A 23,299-nucleotide genomic window follows, 5' to 3' on the forward strand; every position below is an offset into this window, starting at 1 on the left:
CTTGCTTCGCGACTTTTCAATGGCCCCGTCGCAACGCAGCGCATCGCGATGCAACCCAGGCCAACAATCACCGTCGGCATGCTCACACTACTGCGTGGTAGTCCACTTGCTTTATCCTATGCTTCCGATGCCGGGATTCAGAGGAATTCGACAAGCCTACACGCCAAGCTAGCAAAGCAACGCAACGCAGCACTCTGTGGCAACAGCTGATTGATGGCTACTCAGCTTGACCCCCCAATGCCGGCCTGATTGATCGTCCTTGGTCTGTCGTTGGATCACGTTCCGGATTTGTGTGTGACGAGAATACATGCTGCGTCGGCAGGCCGTTTGAGCCCTCAGGACCAGACGACTGTGACAAGTCAGACGCACACAAGCACACCCACACACCATACATGGCTCGTACACGTCGCTGACTCTGTCGCCATGCCTCTTGTCGCACCCTGGGCCGACGAGAAAGGGCCTTTGCTGGACAACGTCCGGACCGTGCCCACCCAAGCCTTTCCCGAAGCGCGCCTGTCTTCCGTGCCCGGCCGACGTCTCGTCTCTATTTTTCTTTGTCGAATGGCTCTGCCCTCACCCACTTCACTTGCCAGAGGCCCAGTCTTCCAGCATCAACCGTTTCAAATCACATCACAGCGGGATCTGGGCCGAGCAGTGGCACCTCCTCTTTTACCCGTCTTTTCCGCGTCTTCTAGAAGGCTCAAACCCCTGACGAAGAAGCCTCTCAGACTTCTCGCGCTGTTCTCGAGCCAGCATCTCGGGGACACCGCCCCTGCAGTCACCCTGTGTGTGGATGAGCATGGGTTGAGGACTCCATCCTTTTCATATCCATCTGCACCGGCTTCATCGCCACCAATGCGCCCTCAAAGCATTTGGTCTCGACGAACCCACCTGCCTTGACCACAATTCTTCAGCAGCGACTCTCGCTTCTGGCAGCAAGTTTCACCAGGGTCTCTCTAGATGCAAGGGCTCTGATGAGACGGGATATCTCCCATTACGATGCCATCACAGGGCGGTGAGCAACGTCGCGCCCCAACCACACTGCGACAACAAAGTAATGTCGCTGTGTTGACGTCCCAAATGCAACCTGTGCTTGGTTGACATCCAGCAGGAGGAGTCAAACTGCATGAATCGAATCCCTTTTGATCACCGCCATTTGGGGCGTCCTTTTTCCCACTTACCGCCCCTCGTCGTGGAGCAGCTGGCTTTGATGTCCGCAACGTCATTGCCACCGCCTGCCACGCCTCTCAGTCTTTGAAGTCTCCATTTGATCAAATGTACCCGAACACCACGAGGCACACCACAAGCTCATTGTCTCTTTGACGCTTCGTAGCCACCCCTAGCTCTGCGCTACTCGAGTCGGGGCTCCAATCAAAGATTGTCAGCCGTCCGGTTTGGGCCAGCCGCCCCGCCGCCCTACGGACAATGAAGATCGGCAACACCATTGCCTCCCCACCAAATTCGATGCCACAGCGGCGTGGAACGGTGGAAACAAAGTCGCAAAACTCATTTCGACAGACAGAGAAAGGCACTGACGGTGCCTGATTCGGGATGTGTGGTCAAAGAGACAACGACAAGGCAAGGGTTTCGGCCACCAACTCCTGGCTTTCCGGCTCGTCCAGATGACCTGCGGGACCTGCCTTACCGTCTCGTCATCGTCAAAGAGGGACTCCTCCAAAGGATCTAGGCCCTTCCGCGTTCGCGCAGATCCCAAGGAACCACTTTCGCACTCTCACGACCCCCAGCCCGCCGTTTTGGCAATTGTCGCCCCGTCATTTGGGGGCCGCTCTAAGCTCAACACTGACCTGCTGCCTTATACCTCTTACGGTCGCTGCCAGGGCTAGAGGTCCATCCAATCTGGCAGGAGGTGATCATTGAATGCCGATCTCGAGCTTCATCGAGCACAATTTGCCCACGGCACTTGTCCTGTTGAGTGTCACCGTGGGCCTTTTTACGGTCAGGTGACTGAGAGAGAGTCGCAACGGAGCGGGTCCGGTCATCTGCGGTGCGGAATTGCGGGATCTCAACACGACTTTTCTGGTTTCGCCGCGGACTGCCTTCCGGTGCCGCCTCCGCCAACCCATTCCTTGCCGCTAATGACGAGATCCAAGGCCGGGGCTGCATGTATCCTCCATGATATCACTGCGATCACGTCGGGAAATTTGCGTGCTTGCTTACTATGTGCAGTTCTCGTGTCAGGTCGGTTTAGACATGCGTATAAGGGATGAGCGACGATCCTCAACCTTCGAGACTTGACAATCCTGTGATGGTGAACAGTTGAATCGCAAAGCTCTACCTACCGTGACTGCTGCTGTAGGTACTATCGAATTCACTTCAGCAATATTTTTTCGCCAGTGAAGACTGGCCGTCGCTCGTGTAGGTATTCGACTCAAGAGTCGCGGCGCCGCTCGTCCGCGATGTTGAGGCGATGCCCATCCGCTGTGCGTGAGTTCCGTCAGGTACATCTCAAAGGCCGTCATGACAGGAACCGTGATAGTGGGAGGCTTGACTACGTGTGATAGCAACAGTCGCTATTGGAGTCGCAATGACCTTCAAAATGGGTATGGTCCATATACCGAAAGACGGCTATGGGTATGCCGAGTAGCGTCCTCGAGACCGAATGAGCCGCGCCTCCTCGAGGCCGGGATAGCGAGGAGCTTAGACACGTACATTGCCGCATAGAGCTGAGCGGAGCTTCATGTTGCGTCGATGGACGTAGTCGCTTCCAGCCTTGGTGCTCTTCAGACCACGCCGGTTGACATCTCGTGGGCATTGTCGAAAGAAGCACGCGCAGGATCGAGACTGCTGCCAAGTTTAAATGTACGCCGTCGAGTTACAGCCCCTTCACACGTTCATGAGGATCCGTGACACTCAACGCGGACACGATGGGGAAGGCTTAAGCCTGCGACATAACGCACGTATGTACGTACATGAGAGAGGGAGGGCAAGGTTGTGTGTCACTTTGGCTGTGTTGATTTGATATTCATTCAACCTTGAAAATTAAGGTGTCATCCCCTAATCGACCCCTCTCATCTCCATTCTCTCGTGGTATCCAGAAAAAGCACCAAAGCTTTAAAGAACATAAAGGGGGGTTTGTCGCGGCGCTCGAGGTCAAGATCGAGATCGCTCGCGTCCCCAGCTATCCAATCAATCGAACGCGCAACAGGGAAAAAAAGACAGGCGGCGTCTCCTCCCATTTTTCCTTTTTCTATGATCCCGCTATGCAAAAGAAACAGCAACGCCGGCTGGGCAAAGAAGAAAACGGGCGGACGACAGGCGCAAATCGGAAGTCCTGTTTCCCCTGGCTAATAGTACACATGTAGCGATGATTGATGGTGATGTGACAGTGGTAGAGAAGTTAAAGAAGAAGAAGAAGCTGTATGTGCGATGCGACGAGTGTAAGTCGGGAACGTCGCGTGAATTATGGTTGTGATATGGCTGGTTATCTTGGGCTCAGGGGGCTTCGTCCGGGGCCCTGCGATTTCCTGAACTTCTGCAGTTCTTCTTCGAGCCTTCTTCTCTTGGCTTGTTCCTCCTGCGAATGGGGTTAGTATATCAGAGGCCGTAGACCGAACTCGATATGGGCGTACCTTGAGATCCTCCTGGAACTTCTTCCTCTCCTCCCTCATCGTGGCTCGGAACTGCTCGCTGAGCATGGTAGCTCCAGCACCACGGGCACCGGCGCCAGGTGTAACCTTGAGTCGCTCCGCATCCAGTTCCTCTTGCAACTTCGACATCTTGCTCCTCGAGTTGAGAACCTCGGCGTCGAGCTGATCCTTTAGCGACGCAACTTCGCCCTCGAGGGAAGACTTGGTGGCCAAAGCATCGTCAAGCTTGCTCTCGACATCAAACTTCTCCCTCTCAGCGTTGATAGTCTCCGCCGTGATATTCTCGAGCTCCTTGAGGGTAGAGCTGAGCTCATCCTTGAGCCTTTCGACCTCGGACTTCAGCTGTGTGAGCTCCACGTTATTCTGAACAGCAGCGGCCTGCGTAGCCCTTTCCTTACGAGAGCCATACGCGCCGTCGAGCTCGGCTTGCGCGATGGTCAGCTCGGTCTTCAGCTCAACGAGCATCATATTGAAACGGTCGATCTCTTCCTCCTTTTCCTTCACTTCCTTGCTCTTAGCCTCGGCCTCCTGTTGCTTCTCAACGGCCGCCTTCTCCGCAGCAGCCAGCTTGATCGTCAGCAACGACACCTCCTCGTTGGCCTTTGATAGCTTGCCGTCCTTGTCCTGGGCGTTGGAAGTGATGCTCGCCATCTTCGTCTCCGCCTCCTTGACAGTCGCCTCCAAGGATGCAATCTTGGCGTCGCGCTCCTTGATTTCGTTCTGAGTCTTGGTGGAGCTCGACTCATTAGCCATGCGAGTAACGTTTGCGGCCTCAGCCTCCTTCTCAGCCTTGGCAAGCTTTTCCTGGGCTTCAGCAACTTCGGCCTCTGACTGCTCCAGGAGAGATCTGAGCTGGTCGAGCTGGTCTTGCTTGATTGTCAGCTCGAGCGTCCTCTCTTCATCAGCGCGCGCTTGAGCGGCTCGAAGCTGGTCGAGTTGGTCTTGCTTGGCTTTGATCTCAGTGTCCTTCTGAGACTCAGACTTATTACCCAACTCGCGTTGTTGTTTGATTTGGCGTTTGAGGACGGACTTCTGTTCCTTCAAGCTAGTGGCCTGGCTGTACAGCCACTGAACCTTGGTTGAGAAGGCAGACAACGAGTAGGGCTCGTCTGTGTCGACAGCCTCGTTGTCCGACATGTCGTCGTCGTCAGACACGCCCTGCTCCATTCGTGTGCGACGTCGGTCTGCCTTCTGCTTCTGAATGCTGGCAAACCCGGACTGGATGATATCCCACAAGCCCATCAGTACAGCCTCAGTCTGCTCGTCATCCTGCTTCTTGACGGCGGTCTTGCTAGCAGTCTTCTTCATTTCCTCCTCGACAACAATCAACGCGTCTCGGAGGAAGTCGAACTGCGCATTTAGACCCGTGTTGGGGACCTCAGGGTAGTCTGGGTCAACAACGACTAGGACATCTCGGAGTTTCTGGTTGAGATCTTCAATACGGCCTTCTGCCTGGGTTAATGCAATAGAAGACGCCGCAGCCGCAGCCTTCACATCCTTGAGACCATCGGAAGACTGTCCCTGAAGCTGCTGTTCCTCGCGCACGACCAGCAGGCCCTGCTCCAGGTACTGGAACTGACTGCCGAGTGTTGCACCGGGCTCGGCTGGTGGTGCCGAAGGAGGCTCGCGAAAGCCGCCGTTCTTGGTAGGATTAAAGTTTACAATTACCTCTCGCAAAGAGTTGTTGAAAGTCATAAGTTTTCGCTCCGTATCCGTAACAGATTGTAAGCGCTGCGTGTTCTCGCTTTTGAGGGAGTCAATTTCGGTGCTCAAAGCATCGGTCTGCGCCCGTAGCTGGGCATTCTCGTCCTGTAGCCTATTCAACGTGTCGGCTTGCGCACGAAGTTGGGCGTTCTCCTCCTTCAATCTGTCGGCCTCTTCCCGCAGCTGCTTGTCTTCAACCCCAGGCGCTTTGGACGGAATATTCAGGGGCGTGACCTTGGGCTTCCCGCGGGAAGGAGACCCCTCGATTCCCAAGTCTTGGAACAAGCCGTTCTCGTCGAAGAAAGAGTCGTCTCCAGATCGCTCCATGCTGTTGCGGCCATTCGAGTACGTGTAGAGGCTCTCGGGGCTTCCGGGCATACCGTTCATGATTTGTGCAGGCAGCTGATTCGTCGGTTTCTTAGACGCCTTGTGCGTCAGCTGGAGGATACCAGCCGTATGCTCCAGCAAACTCCGTTGCGACTCTATTTGACGTTGCTCAAGGCTGCGCAACTCGTTTGACAAGTCGTCGCAGCGCTTCTCGCTCGCTTGTCGTTCGGCTTCAGCCTCGCGCAGGGATTCGCCCATGCTGTCGCGGTTGTTGCCCATCAGACTCCTCCTCTTGCTAGCCTCGGGCTGCGAGTATAGCCTGGCCATGGATATCGCAGCATCTCGATACTTGGTCTGGATGGCGAGGTTCGTTCGTGTTTGTTCGACGCGTAATGTCAAGGACTGGATCTGCTTTTTCAGACTGTCGACCTCCTCTTGCGACAATATCCGGAACTGTTTGCTGTCTGTCAAGGCTGTTTCGGTCAACAGATGGACTTGGATCGGGTCCTTGAGGTCGACAAGAGCAGAGCTGGGCGGGAGCTTCGTGTTCATCTACGGGTAGTTAGATGGCGGCGCAAGAGCAAGGATACAGACGAGGTGGACTGACTTGAACACGTAGTGGCGCCTCGTTATCCATCATGTCTCTCCTGTAGGCATTCCCAACACGGCCAGGCGCCCGGGGCGGAGATGGCCTCCCCGGGGAATAGCCGTTCATTATGTTGGATCGGTCGTGAGCGAGGGACGACTCGTCAAATCATTATATTACAGAGAAAAATCGTTGAATCGTATGGGTGCTTATGAGGAGATAGTCGCGACGACCGTAGGGAGCATGTTCTTCGGAGGAGGACGCGGTTGGCTAAGGTATCGGTCGGTAGCCTCACAGGGCTGGCTTAGTACGGCAATGGAAGCTCAAGCAAACAATGGTGCAGCGAATTCGTCAACGTAAAGGTAAGGAAGGTAGGTGAGGTAGGATGACAAGCCAAGGATAAAAGCCTTTGGTGGCTGGTGGCTGGCGCGTGGGATTGGGATTGCCGGAGCCCCTTGGTAGGAAGGAAGCAAGCAAGGGGGTGGTTTTGCTGTATCGAGCGAGTCGCGAGTGCTATCGCCGTGGAGACGAAACGGAGAGGCGGATGAAGATGGGTACGGGGTCGTGGGCGTCGTCGGACGACTTCAACACCAGCCGCTGCAATCGGGAGGAGGTTGCGAGGATAAAAGAAGACGCTTCTGGGCGAGAGACAAACATCTCTATTTCTTGCCCCCCTGGTTGGATTGGTGGATCAGAAAGCAGCCCGTTCCAGCGAAAAGCGACGAGTCTCTGCGTCTGAGTTTGCCGTCCCAAAAATTGAGTTGGGTGGCCTGTCGCAGCGGGTGGCAGTCAGAAGTCTGGCAGACATTTGACACTAACCCACTGAAGCCACCGCAATCCAGCTGCTTTACTGCAGAGGCCCCCGCCCCCTTGCAGCCGTTTGGCGATGCTTCGCAGCTCCCACTCAACCACCTTAGGTACCTACGGGGGCGGGCACTTGCGCTAAGCTTATTCAGGTTCGTCCCTTGCCGCGTTCCTTGCGTCTTTGTGCAGTTGCGACCACTCTATTGGCAGACGGAACCGTTGGCTTCGCGGTACGTACACAGAGCGTTAGGACCTGAGCATTAAGGTCAGCGGGCAGTATTTTGTGGATGCTATTCCGCCTCGTCCATCTGCGTAATTCCAAGAAAGAGAAAACTACTTGAATACACATGCTTTGTGATGCATCATCCTTCTTCCTGACGGATGCTGATGTGATGCTGCCTGAGGAAAGACAAGTTTTCGCAGCTGGCGATTAGGTAGGGTCGCAAATTGCATAAAGACAGCTCGCATCTGCAATCTGAGAGAAGATTCACCGTAATTTCGGGATTCTGACGGCCAGGATCTCTGGCCGGGATTAAACTGGGCTAGACCAATTCTGACAGCTGCCCGAACCTCTTTTCGGCGACGTTTTAATCATCGTCCCAAGAACGGTTGTCGGCCTCAACAGGGCCCTCCCTATTTTCGATAGATCGAGCAGATCAGCGGGCGTCTTAGATGATGAGTCGGTCCTCGAGAAGAGGAAAAAACCCGAACACTGGAGAACCAAGCCAATAGCTCGTCTTCTCCTGTTTGCTCGATTCCGCGGGAGCTTTGTCATAAAGCTGAGCACGAAAATATACGAGGAGAGGGACCGACGATGCATTATCTTTTGTCAGCAGTGCAATGTATGTAATGTGATGCCTCACTAGAATTTCGCCTTTGATGCACTCGAAGTATTTCTGAAGTCTTCGTCGACTGCCGCTCTACTGAAGATGCGCAGGTTTTAATAATAGGTCTTGCTGATTACGTTTTTGGGGTTTGCATTTTGCCCACGACGGCGCTCTCAGTCCTCGCGACTGTCTTGGCCAACTCTCCGCCGTCCAGCGTCCCCGTCAACGCCTTGAACCCCGGAAGCAGAAGCAGTTGTCCCTTCACCCTCCAGTCGTCTCCGAAGTCCCTCAAACTCGCTGCGTCTCCTCTGACTTCTTACTCCAACCATCCAACCCGGCAGGCGCCACTTGGTCATCACACCCGGTAGCAGGTCGTTCCTCCAAGAGTATCCAACAACCCAGCCAACAACAGCACCGAGTAGCGAGCCGGGCCACTGGAAAAGTGCCAGCTGTATGGCAAGCGCGTAGCGGTACGACTTGTCGGAGAAAGTAAGGCCGACGAATTCGTCATTCGTCGGCGGAGCAGCGGATGCGGCAACTCGGTATCGGTAGATGTGAGGAATTACAGCATGGTACTGCGCTAAGATGGCGAAAATGATCGGGGTTGGTCCGGCAGGCATGTAGTTGAACAAGCCCGCCGTCAGTGGCCGCAGCACGATCGACAGGAAAACCGGCGGTATCACGGCCGTGAAGAGTGCGGAAACAAGAATGAACGACTGTGATGTTGGAATTAGTTTCGCACAGCCCGTATGGGTCGTAAGTCAAGTGAGGTGACCTACAGCATACTTCCTCGAACCCCACATTTGCTCAATGACTCTCAGGTGATAGAGGGTCATTGAGGCGAAGAGCACCTCGCTCGAGTTGGTGCAGCATAGCTGATACGTCAAGAGACGCCATAGTTGATGATAGCGCCAGAGGTGGGTGTCGACGATGATGTAGAAGTAATGCTTGATGTCGAACAGGCTGGCTGCTATCGAGCTTGATACCAAACCAAGCACAATGGTGCGCGTGACGGGCGCGTTCGTGAATGACATGTTTTCTGGAGGCTATCGCATCGTAGCTCTGGATGCAGTCTGAACCACGGCCGATCGATGGAGGGGCAGGGAGAGGTAGCTTGAGGGTGATAAGCTATCCCTTGCGGCGGGAGACTTCGTTTTGCTCAATCCGTGCCCTTGGCAGCGTGGTATTGAATAGAATCCGCGGACGTGCTTCTTGCTTGGCCTATCGAACAAATTGGCGCAGTTTCAGTGGCTGGCGACGTTGAGAGTGAATCGCGGAGGCCAGAGGACCGATGATGCCAGGTGGTTTCTTGGGCCGATGTCGAACCCACCCGAAGCTCGATGCACTTGCACAGTGACCTTCAGACTCCAGGTGTCCCACACAATGCTTTACTACGGAGCTGCCGCTGACTTCCATGGAGAAGGGCGTGCCGACGCCACGGCCACGTCCATGACCAATCGGGCGGTAGCCCACCGGTTCAGACACCTGTGACCTCAGGTCCTCCCGTCCCGTGCAATGGAATGACGAGGCTGGAGGGCTGAGGGTGGGCAAAGTGTGGCTGATTCACCTGCCATGTTCGTGGGATTCTATTGGCTCATTGCTCTTCTGCCAGCTGCCAGCTCACTATCCCTGCTCCCGTCTCCACTCCTTGCGCAACCCTGTCGCGACGTATTTTAGTGAGGCGCAGAGCTCTGGGCACACGCCGCCGTCGCCGATACTTCCAGTCTCCAAGCTTCTGGTGGCCGAATGCTGAGATCAAGCGGGTACTTGTCCAAGTTGTCTACCTACAGAGCTGACGCGCCATCACAGAGTGGCTCAACCTGTTTCTTACTCTCTTTTCTACTGTCGCCTTGGCCGTTGCATCTTTTTGACGTAGGGCGCGACTTATCAAGAATATTTAATTTTTACTGCTACGCAAGTAGACAGGTTTCCCTTCTTCCACGTCACGTCGAACTCTCAAGTTGGCAAATCATGTCGGAAATATTCCTCAACCACATCAGTCGATGGCTGCTAAGCTCGCCGCCAGCCGAGTGGGCAATCAACCAACTGCGCGAACTGCTCATTGGTGCTTTGAAGCAAGGGCCCGTTCCTCAGCATGTCGCCTTCGAGATGGACGGTAACAGGCGGTATGCTCGGGGGAAGAGAATGGAGACGATCGAAGGCCACCACCACGGTTTTGAAGCGCTTGCTAGGGTAAGATTTATTCTGTTTCGCTTAGTGTTAGACTTCCGCTGATTGTGCGAATGCAGGTTCTCGAAATTTGCTACAAGTGCGGCGTCAGAGTCGTAACCGTATACGCCTTCAGTATCGAGAACTTCAACCGCCCGCAATACGAGGTTGACGGGCTTATGCAGCTTGCCAAAGTCAAGCTCGAACAGTTGACGCAACACGGAGACTTGCTGGACAGATATGGAGCGGCGGTCAGAGTGCTTGGTCAGAGAGACCTGATCCGCAAAGACGTTTTGGATGTTGTCGACAATGCGGTGGAGATGACCAAGTACAACAAGCGGTAAGCTGGCGCCGGTTGAGACTGCGAGAACTTATTGCTGACTTTGACAGCAACGTACTAAACATCTGTTTCCCGTATACTTCCCGCGAGGAGATGACGACGGCCATGCGCTCTACCGTGGAAGAGTACATGATGCCCCCTGGACCCAAATACACTCCTTTTCCGGCGGCGCGCATCTCGCAGAAGATCATGTCGAAGCAGCTCGACCGGCGCGAGCCCCTCCCAACCATCCGCGACACATCTCCTGCGCCTTCGTCCCGATCTGATGGCGACGACGGTGCGTCGTCGTCAACCACTCTACCGCCAGACTCGCCCTCACCGCCGAACCGCCCCGGATCTTCCGGTGGTCTCCGTCTCAAGAACCCAGAAACAATCACGGCCGAGACGTTGAACAACCACATGTACACAGCCGGAAATCCTCCGTTGGACATCTTCGTTCGGACTAGTGGCGTTGAGAGACTCAGCGACTTCATGCTATGGCAATGCCACCAGGACACTCACATCTTTTTCCTCAAGTGTCTGTGGCCTGACTTTGACCTGCAGCATTTCCTCCCTGTGCTCTTGGAGTGGCAATGGAGGCAGAAGCAGATTGAGAGAGACGAGCGGCCGAGACAGACCGTCAGTAAGACACGAAAGCTTGTTTGAAGAACAGGGGAAACGGCGGCGAGTTAATTTCTTCACGGTTGACTTGATGCGGGGGCGGTTTTTACTACTTTGTAATAGCCTCTGTTTTGGAGGGAATGACGGCCTGGGCCCCTTCTAGAGGCCGCATCACCAGTGCAGGACAGACGGAACTGATACCAGCATGACATTGTTTAGACACGTTATTGATATCCATTAAATGCAATCATTTTCTTAGTTGTTTCTTGTGCCGTCCGACTTGGAGACGAAAGCTTGCTCTGTTTGGGAAGGGGAAATTCCCGGGCTCTAAAAAAAGGCATTAATGAGGCATGCAGGATTGGAAGCGGAATGCGACCGCCATCAAAGTGTGGCGCTCCAATCCTGGAGAACGGGCAAAACCCGGCGGATGCCATCCCGGGCGTCAAGGAATGACGACAATTGATGTGGCTGATAGCATTCTTAGGTGCGCAAAAATCGGACGGTAGGTACTGAGTGGAGGTGGACTGGACCTCACTGGACGTGACGGGACGGGTGGCTGGAGACGGCAGAACCAGGCACAGGGGCCCTCCAGGTCCAGGTGAGCTACGGGGGCCTGAGGCCCAAATCGCTCGCTAAGTGATGAATGGGGTCACTCAGCCAATCCTCCGCCCGCGGCAGAAGCAGATCCCCAAAAAGACGTGGATGATGGAACATCCCGAGGCGTCGTTCTTGATTTTCCTCGCGCACTCCCCTCTCTCACGAATACCCGTTAGCACCTTCTGGACCTCGACAACCACCGGAATGCCCTAGATTGCTTCAGTAATACATCGTATTTACCTAAACTTCTATTTTCGCATTGCGAATCCCTTCCAGAATCCATCCGCCCGCCGCGGCACCTACCGACAGCATTCGTTGCTGCGACCACATCTCTCTCCTCCCCACGACGTAGTGTGTTCCCCGCGCGCCTCGCTGGTTGAAGTCGCCATGAAGTCGGCCAAAACATCCTCGGCGGATACCCCGTCGAGCAGGAGGTCCCAGCCTGTTCGACAGACTCGCACCAACCCTCCGCGCGTCTCTTCTGGTCTTCGTGGATCGGCGAGTGGTCGGGACCCTCTCACCGGTGGTTCTGCCTCTGACCAACCCATCGACATTTTTCCTGCGATAACATACTTTTCCGACGCCATTGCCGCCCTACCGAAGGAGCTCGTCCGACACTTTACTCTTCTTAAGGAGGTCGATGCCAAAATCTTCGCCCCCGAAGATGCCCTCTTCCAGCTCGTCGACGCTGCCATGAACGCGCCCCCTCCGCAACCCCGACTGTTGAACGACGCATCTAGCAGTGTCGCGCCGGCCTCAGCTCCGATGAGCGCCCAAAACAGCTCCAGCGGAGTGCCTGTTGGTGCCATTGCACCACCTCCTGCCCCATCCACAGACGGCTCCTACGCGACGTCCATCTACGATCCTAGCAACCTGCCGCGCCGACAGCTGTTCCGACAGACAGCCATCAAGATCCAAGAGATGCTTGGCTCTCTGGAAGAGAAGAACCATGTCATCTCAACCGCGAACGACGCCCTTCAAAAGCAACTGGCCCGCATCGACGACGTCTGGCCGCACGTCGAGACCGAGTTCAGCGACGAGGCAAAATGGGGGAGCAACACACACTGGGCATACCCTGAGAACAGAGCTGTTAGCAAGGCCGCACATGCCGAACGCTCACGGCGCGAAGGCGCCGCCGCCATCTCTGCTGCTGCACAACAGCTTGCCGAGGAGGCTGCCGCCCGGAGCGACGCACGGAAGCAGGCGGTCCAGGCGAAGAAGAATCAAAAGACGCAGCACCAAGATACTGAAAATGACGATGCCGAAAGTCGACCAAAGGTCGAATCTGGTAAAAAGGGGCATGGAGGCGGTAAGGTACGCAAGGCGGCCGAGGCTGCTGCTAACGTGGGTTTGGGTATCTCGACAAACGGAGCGACAAACGGCACCGCCCCACAACCCAAGCGACGCAAAGTCGAGAAGACTCCCAGCGGAAACAATGTCCCTGGCGCTATGAGCACTGTTTTCGGAAACAATGCATCTAAGACGAAGACTACGAGTCCCAGAGAAACCCCAGCTCCAGAGGGCCAGGGGCCGAAGAAGCGGAAAGCTCTCCCATCCGGCACCGGCCAGGCCAAGAAGACGTATGCTTCCCTGAAGAATATAACCAGCGACCGTAGTGATTTGCTTGCTGACGTAGATCGCAACAGAAAAAACGGCGTCGCCGCTATGTCACCGTCCGTCGCGTCCTCTCCGGTCCTAAGCACCTTCCCCGAACCCCCATTACCTCGAGGCTCTCCCGTTCCGACTGCGATACCTGTGCCCTCAGTGCCAAAGCCACCGACCGCTTCAAGAGCCAAGCAGAGTACTACAACGCCGGCGGCAGCGGAAGGTGCGAAGCAGTCGCGGCCGCCATCATCTGCGTCGACCAAGCCCAACGGAGCTCCACCGCCCACTCCCGAGGTGTTGCCTCTGGCAAACACGCCAAAGCCCACCACGGAGCCCAAGCCCGCTACCAAAGAGCCTTCCGCACCACCTGTGCCGGAAGTCACAAAGAAGGAGCCTGAACCGACTGAGACGGCTATCAAGCCCAGCATCCCTGCGGCGAAACAGAAGAAAGATACACCCAAGCCGGAGGAGCCGCAGACACCGGTCGAGCCCCCACCAGTACCCCAGACAATCACTGCCGCGACGGTGACAAAGAGCGGTCGGGCCAGCAAACCATCAACGCCTGCGATGGCCACGTTCCAGGAAGCTGCGCGACCGAAGTCGGCTCGTAACACGGATAGCACTACAAGCAAACGGAAGAAGAGCAATGCGGTAACATCAGCAAAGGCTCCCAAGCCGGCAGAAGACGCGGACGACAGTGAGGATGCCGAAGAAGCAGAAATCCGAGCCAAACGCAACTACGATTACACGGAAGACGAGCCGACGTATTGTTACTGTACAAGCGTAAGCTACGGCGAGATGGTAGCTTGCGACGCCAACAACTGCGAGAGGGAGTGGTTCCACCTCAACTGCGTTGGTCTCAAGGTGGCACCCAAGGGAAGCTGTAAGTTGACAACACCACGACGTCGGTCGCAGAGAGATAGAGAGGTCAAGCTAATATTTGTCGTAGCGAAATGGTACTGCGAAGAATGTGTTCAGCGGTTTGCAAAGCAAGGCAAGAAGCTGAGCCATAAGTACAACCTGCTTCCCGATGCCATGAACGTGCGGAAGCAGCGGAGTTCACAGTATTGATTGACTTCTCAACACGAATGCTTGGGGTTATGAAGAAGAGTACGAAGTGGCGTTTCAAGCGTAGAACGTCCCACGCATCTACCAGGCGTTGATTTGATTTGCCATGGAAACCGACGCGTTTGTCGACTTCTGGATGCCTGTACCTAACGAGCATCGAAACCGCGGGGTAAATCGACATGGAGCAAGGTACATACGCTAGTTGCCCTCAGGAATGGAGCACAGTACAGCACATACGGCAGGGACGGCATGTATGAGGGCGTTGGGGCGAATGGTGTGTCGAGGGCAAGAGAGGCACCATTGCAGTGGTGATCTGGCCTGTTATCTGAAGGGTCTTGTGGCGAGAAGATGGACAATGGAGAGCGTGTATCTGACCACCTTGTTTTCTTTGGTGCCGAATCGAATCGATGGGGATAGAATAAACATTTAATTGGGAGCCGGAGCTCGATGGATATGCTCAGAAAGGGAGATGTTTCCACTGAATGGGAATACCAAAGACTCGGACTTGTGCTGTTACCGCCCTTGACTTTGGACGAGTTTGCCTTTATGCCGGTCAGGTTCCCCGGGTGCTCTGGTCCAGCGGGTTTCAACATTGCAGCGGTTCGGCGGTAGCTGCTGCCGCCCCGGCCATCGTCGGACCTTTGGTTCCAGGGAGACGCGGAAGTAATGTGGGCAGCAACAAAGGTCACGATGCATGGCGGTGAGGGAAAATGAAAAGGGGCATCTGTGACTGGAACTCGGACACGGCTCTGGGTTGGAAAGTAAAACACGGAAAGGCGACTGGAGGTGTGCGGTCCAGACCTGGCCGCACGGCATGACGGGAACAAGACTACGAGGTTGAGATTCCACGACTGTCGGTAGGTATTCTTTTACGAGGTGAGGTAAGGTGAGGGGGGCTCCCCTGGACAAGGGGTCTGGCTAGGCTGGGGTGGTCGGGTAGGATTTCCTGGGGTAACGAGTGAAAAGGGGAAAGCGAGTTGCTGGGGATCCCTCCCCCTTTTTTCCCTTTTTCCCTTCTTGAGTTTAGGTCGCTGGTTGAGCCGCCGCGCTTGGGAAGAGTTGCCTGAACTTGAGAGACGAAATATGATGGGGTGGACAGGAGATGGCGATCTGGGTGAACCCCGAGGTTACGCCTCCTCTGGCCTCAGATATGCGGGAAGTGTTTGTACACAATACGCATGGAGGAGGCGAACTTTTGGAGGAAAACCTGGGGAAGCTTTTGACGACGCTGAGTGGCTACTACGTGAGATGAAATGCACTGCACCACCATTGTCTGATGGCAGTACTGTTGCTGTTGCACTTGAGGGCTAGGCAGCTGTGCTCCTCATTTTCTTCCCTACCTGTTGGGATTTCCTATTTCAATTCCTGAGATGCCGGTCTCCTGTGCGCGTGACCATCTGTTACATGAGGGTAGCAGTATTACTAACTGCAAGGTACCATGATGGGGCTTGTGGTGTGGTGGGCACCTCCATTGCCATTGCGCAATGATGTATGGAGACGCGTTTTGCAACTAGTGACTAAACGATGGGCAATATGAGCAACACGTTGGCTGTTGCGGTTGTCTGATTAGCCTCCGCGTGACATGTTTGACGGAACTCTCTGAGCGAGCGGTTGGCGGACAGGGAAGAGGAGAGAGAGAGTCAGTGGAAGCAAATGCGAACACAACAACAGTCATAGGCAAAGTTATGTCCGTTTCAGCGCCAAGGAGCCCAGCGCGTCGGTGTCGGACTCATAATCCAGGACAACAGACGGCGAGAAAAGCCCGCGTGCTTGTATGGGTGTTCTTCAGCTTCATTAGCAGCTGAGCAACGTTACTCTCAGGTAAGTTATTGGCTGAGTGAGTGAGTAGGTAGGTGAGGTACCGAGGAGATGGCCCAAGGCGGTTGGCTTCGGCCCATCAGATTTTTTTGAGCAGACTTTTTTCTCTCTCTCTTTTGGATCCCGCTGGCGTTCAAGGTGGATAATCTGGGGCAAGCACCACGCGGCTGGCATAACTTTCCCACCCACCAACCGGAGATCCGCTGGGATGCCACGGGTGCTAGGATCTTCCCGTTCATTCGCATCTTTCGTTGTGTCTAATCAGGGCCAGACGTCGATCTTCCAGGTCAGGTATCAGCACAGAGTACCTTGGATGTAGCTGAGGAGGTGACGCCGATGACTCTGACTGACGTTGGGAGTTGATGCTTGAGTCGTCCGAGTTGCGTTGCCCTCCAGCTGGGCTCGGGAACACCTTCCAGCAATTTCCAGCGTTTCGCGGGCTGTATCCGTAGGTATCCCGGGTTTTCAGCTCGTACCGTTGCCCGCCTCACCTCTGAGCTCTGCCGCACAGCCCGGAACCCGCATTGTTCGGCGATGGGGGAGCGAAAAGGTCAGATGACTGGTATGAGAGTGGCTGGATTCAGACAGACGCAGCGGTTTGGCAACGCAACGTGGTCGTCTGCGGCGAGGCCGTTATACTAGCAGTTAGACCCGACCCATTGCCCTGCCTCGACTTCCCCAGTCTTTCGATTTTGGCCATGGCATTTCGCCATCATCGCCGGAGTCTCTGGTCTTTGCCATGGCTTGCTGATGCCGGAGTCCGACTACCGGAACGGACGTCTCGGGGTGCTGGCATGGAGCGACATCGCAGCTGACCTACTAATTACCTGCTTGGTTACTCATTCTTCTGCTCTTAGCGGGCTCGGTGTTTGGGAGGATGAGTGAGTTGCAAAGGCCGGGCGCCGAGCCGAGGAGATGATTCTCTCGCGACGGAAGTGCATCCGATCCGATCGTCTGTACGGATAGGGAGATTCTGCATATGCAGCGTTTCGGTTTACTTATGCACCAACTCCGTGCAGAGACTGGTAGCCAGCAGAGACTAGGTGTAACAGTGAGATTGATACGATACGTCTCGTCACTTTATGTTTATGTAAAGTCTTGCAACGCTGCCGAATAAGCAAAGTCGTGTTTTGTATTAGGTAATTGGATTGAATGAATGTCTTGAGCAACGTGACTTGGCGGTTGAGGTCTCGGCGCCATGCTCCATGTTCCATGCTCCATGCTAAAAAGGCTTTTTCAGTTTCTATTAGTCGTACTGCGTTCCCATTACGTTTCTAAACCTCTTTTTCCTCGCCTCATCTGATCACTTCGCAAGCCAAGCTTTCCAACACAACCTGTCCAGAATCCAGCTCTGCGCACCTAATGGCCCCGACGCATTTGCACACTTTTTTGGTGTTGTTTTTTTCTCCCTCCTGCTGACCCCATATGACGGGGCGCATTTTTTCCTTCTTCGCAGGAGGTGGAATTGGATCGTCCTACCAAGAAACCAATCCTGCTCTTCGGTTCCCCTCGCCCCTGGGCCGGACACCGGCGCCCCGTTTGTCGCCCCGTCCGCTCCTGGTCTGTCGGTCTGGTCTGGTCTGATGCCACGCGAACGCTTGACGCCGGACTGACTAACCATCTTCACTTCTCTCAATGCCCTGTATGCTCCCATAACTCGGGATGATTATGATCACACACGGTCAAACAACGGCCTGTTCGGGAGACCTTGAACACACGACCTGACATCTTCGGAAGATGGACATTCCCTGACACATCTGGCGCCGCCGTTTAATGGCTGGGAACGTGAGCAATGATGTTATGCTCTCTTTTGCTCAATTGCCGACTGGTCCAACGCGACACACCCATGACATTCTCATTACCAAATACCCGTCCAATCGTTGGCGACCAGGCTGCTTCGTGTCGCCAGCCCTTTCCTCTAGAGGTTCTGTCGCCATCCAGCTCCCTCTCGTCGCCGTCAGTGGGCGTTGAGGAACGTGAGCTTGAACCTGGATCCGGACGGACCTGGACATGTTGAACCTGGACCTGGATGGACATCGTCGTCGTCTCTGACCACGAAGCATGTCACCTGGAAAGGCGCGTACCGCAGTACCGCGCCGTGTCATGTACGGACAAGGCTCCGCCTCCATCTTGATGAAGCTCTGGATGCTCATGTGACGAGGCAAGTCTCCATTCCTTTGTTTCCATTACCCAATTCTTGGCCAAGAGCAACCCTTTGCCTCTTCGTTTTGCTATATTAATCTGCGGGCCGCTCACACACGCCCGGCTACTGACGCCTGTGCGTATACTACAAGCCGCACCTCCGCATGACAGAGACCTCCATAAACTGCACTCCCAACTCGCGATCCCGTGGATGATTCCATTTCTTGCCCCTGCCTCCTCCTCATCGCCGTCGTCGTCTCTGACTCTCCTCTCCCCATATCACCTCAGCGATTGCGAAGAAGACGTCTTTTCTTGTGTCACGCACCACCCTTCTCTGCATCCATCCCCAGTCTATGCAAATCCTTTCCCCGGGACCCAGTCGCCGAGTCTCGTTTCCCCAAGCCTCTTGGTCGATTGTCCTATACCGACCTGGGATTTCACTCCTCAGAACATTGAGGTTGGACCACCCGAACGCGCCAAACCACCATCTTCCCCGCATCGCAGCAACTTCCTCTTACCTAAAAGCCCCGGTCTTTGACTAATAGAAAAGCTCTTCTGGCTTGCTATTTCGACCGTCCCGGGCCCCCGGCCTTGTGCCTTTTTTTGTTTTTCATTTTTTTTTTTTTTGGGCAGCAAGTAACTCGAGCTGTAAGGTATACTTTCCTGCAGCACCACTAGCTGGCTTTCCCACCCCGGCCTGACAAACAGCACGACATACGACAAGCGAGCGTGTGTGCGTCGTGTGGTTTGGTGTTGTGTCGTGCAACAATTGAAACGGCAAGCGCAGCGACCCGGACGGACCTTCAGTCAAAGTAAACTTCCTGCAGCCATGTCTACTCCGCGACTTGTCCATTCCCAACTCTCCTCGTCCCAGACTCCGGACCAGGACCACACCCCCCCAGGCCCTCCTCCGACAGGCCACATTCAAGGTCACGGTCACGACCACGACCACGACCTCTCCCCTTCTTCTTCTCAGACCCGGACCCAGACCCAGGCCGTCCAGACTACATACAAAATGGACAGCCCGGAGCCGCACCGACCTGATACCCCAGAAAAGAACGGCAGGTCCTCTTTCTCATCCATCCGCGAGAACGACTCCGACTTGGCGCAGACTTTCACCTCCTCAAAGGTCTCTTCCTATCTGCAGAAATCAAACGAAGCTGCCGTCTACGACTCTTCCTCCAACTCCCCTTCCCCCTTGGCCTCCCCTTCCCTAGACATGGGTGAAGTCCAGTTCCTTCCTCCCGTCACCCTCCCCAACAGCAGACTTCATGGCGGTTGGCATCCTGCCACCAGCTTCAAGGGCTGGAAGCAGATCAATGTCAAGGGCAAGACCGCCAGCCGGAGCTACAGCGACCTCCAGAGTCTGCACATGGCATGGAGCACTCCTCCCGCCGCCCCAAAGAGCAAGGACAAGTATGCTGGCGGTCGCGCGCCCATGGAAAGGCTTCCTCTCGAGCTGCTAGGTCAGTCAGATGTCCCATTCTTCCATTTCAAAACAAATCTAACCCGCAGCAGGATCCATCATTGAGCTTCTCGTCCTCGATATCCCTCCGCCGTACGGCACCGCGCGCCGCAACGTCGACCTGATGGCTCTGCTCCTTACCTCCAGAACACTCCACGCTGCCACGCTCAACACCCTCTACAAGCACATTACCATCCCGCATTCGAGAATCTTCCGCAAGTTCCTCTCCAACATCACAACACACACTGCGCTGGGCACCATCGTGCGGCGCATGGACTTTAGCCACTTCAACAACGCGACCTTGTTCGAGTCCGCCAGCGAGCGCAAGGGAACTAGAAACCTCACGGCGGAGACATTGATTCAATGCCTCAAACTGACGCCACACCTCCAGGAGTTCCTGGCCATGGAGCACATCGACGACGATCTCGGCCCCGACGTCTTGCAAAAGCTCTTCTTTGACATGCCGCGGCTTCGGGCTCTCGACTTCGCAGGATGCACTTCGCCGGCATTCAAGAACTCCTTCGCCTCACTGGTCTCGATGGAATGGCCTGACGCATTGTCCGTCACCCGATTGTCATTCCACAAGTGCCTGACGCTTCCCTCTACCCTCTTCGAGAAGATCCTCCCGCGCCTGACCAACGTCACGCACTTGGACCTCGCCCAGACTAAGATCACGGACCGAGCTCTCCAGTCTATCCCGGTTACGGCCAAGATCACCCACTTGAACATTGCCAAGTGCACTCTCCTCACGGCGCCAAACGTTATCAACTTCCTTGCTAACCACCCGGCGGTCAAGAACCTGGTGTACCTGAGTGTGGCCACCGATGCTCGGAGCCACCAGCTTCTGGATGTGGAGGATGTAACCCAACTCATTCCCGTGCTGCCCAAGACCCTCAAGTCATTGAGTCTGAAGGGTAGCCGCATGGATGATATCCACATCGATCTGCTGCGGCCACTGACCAAGTCTCTCGAGGAGCTGGCAGTCGGACGCAACATGGACGTCAACGCCGCCGCTAAGCTTCTTGAGCCGGCGGATCCCGAGAAGGAGGAAGAGCCCCACACGCTGCGCTACCTCGATCTTTCCGACCTTTGGGGCAGTGAGCTAGACATCGTTGACCTTTTCTCGTCTCGGAACTCCTTGCTTCGACCGAGCTCGGCGCCGCTCGAGGTCGTGGAGGTCTCGGAGCAATCGTTTAAGAGCCTCTCTCGCAACAAGACCCTCGAGCGGATTGGTTGGTCCCTGCAGGAGATCGGAAGCCGATGCTGGATGGTCCGACTCCAGGACCACCGTATTGACAGCGATCGCGGCTACCGATGGTGGAAGATGGGCGCCGACAACTGGGGCATGCGCAAGATCCCGGTCGCACGCGCCGAAGTCGGGGGCATGTACGGGTCCTTCATGTTTGGACGCAAGCTATGATTGCATTGCATGTGACACGACAAAAAGCGACTCATCGGCATTTTCAACTATGGCATTTCTTTTTTTTCCCGCTGTTTTGATTTCGCAGTACCATCATCATTGGGCGGAGTTGGGATACCAAAACCAAAAAGTCTCTTGTTTTCTGTTGTTGTTTTTTCCCTTGGCGCGGAAAGGCGCCGGTCATGATCAGCGGAGCTGCAGGGGGGATAAAAATGTTGTGGAAATTCGAGGTTATCAGATGAACAGAAAAGCGAGCAAGCAGCTACGACGAATGACTTGTCTTGATGTACGTTATTAGGAATCAGTGGCATAATCCCTAATCTTTATGCTGGAGAACTCAATCTGTTCAATCGCGAATGTTGCTTACGAGCGACGAGGTCAAGAAGACGTTGCGCTCAATGGATCGGTGCTCTTGGCGTAGCTGCAGGGGGTACATCATCGTGCCGTCACCTAGAACAGTCAAAGTCAGCTCATCCCTGCCCCGGATACAGCTCCTAAGTTCTGTCGCCTGGAGTCTGCTACTTAGGTAAGCCGTGCATGATTCTTGGCAACGAACTAAACTCAACTTACCCGTGTCCTTGGGAAACTGAACGGCCAGCCTTACGCCTTGATCCCCGCGCGCGCACCACGTCGTCCAAAGAAGACAGATATTTCTCTTAGCCTCGCCCAAGCGTCATCTCACATACGTCGTTCGAGGCCGATTTCTTGTCCGCTCTACCCAAGACCTTCCGACATCACATCGCCGGGCAAGAGACACGCCGCCGTGTCATAGTCGCCCATCATGGCCTTTGGCTGGGCCGAGTAAGTTCCCCAGCGTTGAATACGTCTGCCATTGTATCATCACCAAGCTAACAAAACCACCTAGGTTCCGCTCCCTCCTCCTCGTCTTCGGCCCAATCCTCCTTCCGAAAGCAATCTCTGCCTACCGCTCAATCCGAGCCGCCTCCCAGTACCGCGCCGAACCCATCCCGCCTCCGCCCAACGTAACCCGCGCCCTCGCCTTCCTGACCATCCTGGTCCTTTTCTACCTCGCAAAGACGCTTCCCCTCTTCGCCCCCGAGAACGTCTTCTCCCTCACCCAGTCCCGCCTCCAGATCCCCGTCGACGTCCTCTTCACCCGCCTCGCGTCCCTCCGGCCCGACAACGTCCTCACGGAAGCCGACGAGCGCCTGCGCGCCCGCTTCGTCAACCTCGAATCCCGCCTGCTCTACCTCCAGCTCGGCCCCGCCACGCTGGCAGACTGTCCGTTTTGCAAGTCCGACGAGCCCAAGAGCTACTTCTACTACGCCTTGCCCGCGATCGTGCTCCCTCACCTGCTGAACCTCGCCGCGGTAGCATTCGTCACGTCGGCGTCCGTCACGGGCCGCGACGGCGCGAGATGGAGGAGTTACGCGACCATGGCCGCCGCGGCGCTCTGCATCGCTGACCTGAGCCTGGTGAACCAGTACGACTACTCGGCCAACGCGTCCGCGCTGCGGCTCCCCGAGATCGACTTCTTTTACTGGAAGGCCCGCGCGCTGCGTTTCATCGCCCTCGCCCTCCTCGACGTCGGCCTGGGAGGCTTGGTGTACCTGTCTAGCACCCGTCGGGCGTTTGTGCAACCCCCCTCCGAGGCGGAGAGGATCGAGGCGGGCAACCGCGTTCTGAGCACCATCAGGAGTAAGCTCAACGCGCTGGGGATCGTCAAGAACACCACGCTGCGGGACGAGGAGCTGCGTGCGAGGAGCCAGGCGTATTGGTTGCATGAGGTGCGGCTTGTCAGGGAGGTCATGGAGGAGAGAGAGGTCATTGAGGGGGTAAACGATGCGTTGGGGAACCGCATCAATATCCAGAGCATTACGGCCGATGCGGAGGCGTACGCGCAGAGTGTCTTTTCACCGCTAGAACAAAGCATCGAGAAGCCGGAGTAGGGGGTAGGCAATTCGTTTGCCGTGGACCAGATTCATGATAGAGATAATGGGATTCAATGTCCCAGTAAAGATACGATAATGTTTCGACGAATAACAGAACACAGCTTGCGCAGCCCAGAAGAGAAAATTGTATTTAATACGCCTCTAGGGCTGTTAATACGTCAAGAGATATTCCCAATGCCTTCCTCTCCACGCTGGTTCATTCCATACCACCCGCCCCCCTATCCTCGTAACCAAAACCTGCAACGACGATGACGAAGACAACCAGACAATGCTACATGCCCGCTCGCCTGAATGCCTGCCCTGCCG

General features: G+C 55.4%; 4 protein-coding genes across 4 annotated transcripts; 3 read left to right on the top strand and 1 right to left on the bottom strand.

Annotated features, from left to right (window-relative positions):
• Positions 1-3,442: 3,442 nt before the first annotated feature.
• Positions 3,443-8,890, bottom strand: CkaCkLH20_12003 (involucrin repeat protein; the record flags this gene model as incomplete). The annotated part of the gene is made up of 4 exons (XM_038894717.1): positions 3,443-3,535; positions 3,591-6,191; positions 8,177-8,572; positions 8,636-8,890. 4 exons carry the CDS (start codon positions 8,888-8,890, stop codon positions 3,443-3,445), a joined length of 3,345 nt encoding a protein of 1,114 aa, XP_038739974.1.
• Positions 8,891-9,827: 937 nt separating this feature from the next.
• CkaCkLH20_12004 (di-trans, poly-cis-decaprenylcistransferase) lies at positions 9,828-11,010 on the top strand (the record flags this gene model as incomplete). Its single annotated transcript, XM_038894718.1, has 3 exons — positions 9,828-10,049; positions 10,106-10,365; positions 10,416-11,010. The coding sequence occupies 3 exons, from the start codon at positions 9,828-9,830 to the stop codon at positions 11,008-11,010; spliced, it is 1,077 nt and encodes a 358-aa protein (XP_038739975.1).
• Positions 11,011-11,949: 939 nt separating this feature from the next.
• On the top strand, positions 11,950-14,238 carry CkaCkLH20_12005 (phd finger domain protein; the record flags this gene model as incomplete). Its single annotated transcript, XM_038894719.1, has 3 exons — positions 11,950-13,142; positions 13,209-14,050; positions 14,117-14,238. The coding sequence occupies 3 exons, from the start codon at positions 11,950-11,952 to the stop codon at positions 14,236-14,238; spliced, it is 2,157 nt and encodes a 718-aa protein (XP_038739976.1).
• Positions 14,239-19,024: 4,786 nt separating this feature from the next.
• Positions 19,025-22,990, top strand: CkaCkLH20_12006 (leucine rich repeat domain protein; the record flags this gene model as incomplete). Its single annotated transcript, XM_038894720.1, has 3 exons — positions 19,025-19,661; positions 19,714-21,046; positions 21,946-22,990. The coding sequence occupies 3 exons, from the start codon at positions 19,025-19,027 to the stop codon at positions 22,988-22,990; spliced, it is 3,015 nt and encodes a 1,004-aa protein (XP_038739977.1).
• Positions 22,991-23,299: the final 309 nt, after the last annotated feature.

The sequence above is a fragment of the Colletotrichum karsti genome (genome assembly GCF_011947395.1).
Source record: "Colletotrichum karsti strain CkLH20 chromosome Unknown Scaffold53, whole genome shotgun sequence".
NCBI lineage: Eukaryota > Fungi > Ascomycota > Sordariomycetes > Glomerellales > Glomerellaceae > Colletotrichum > Colletotrichum karsti.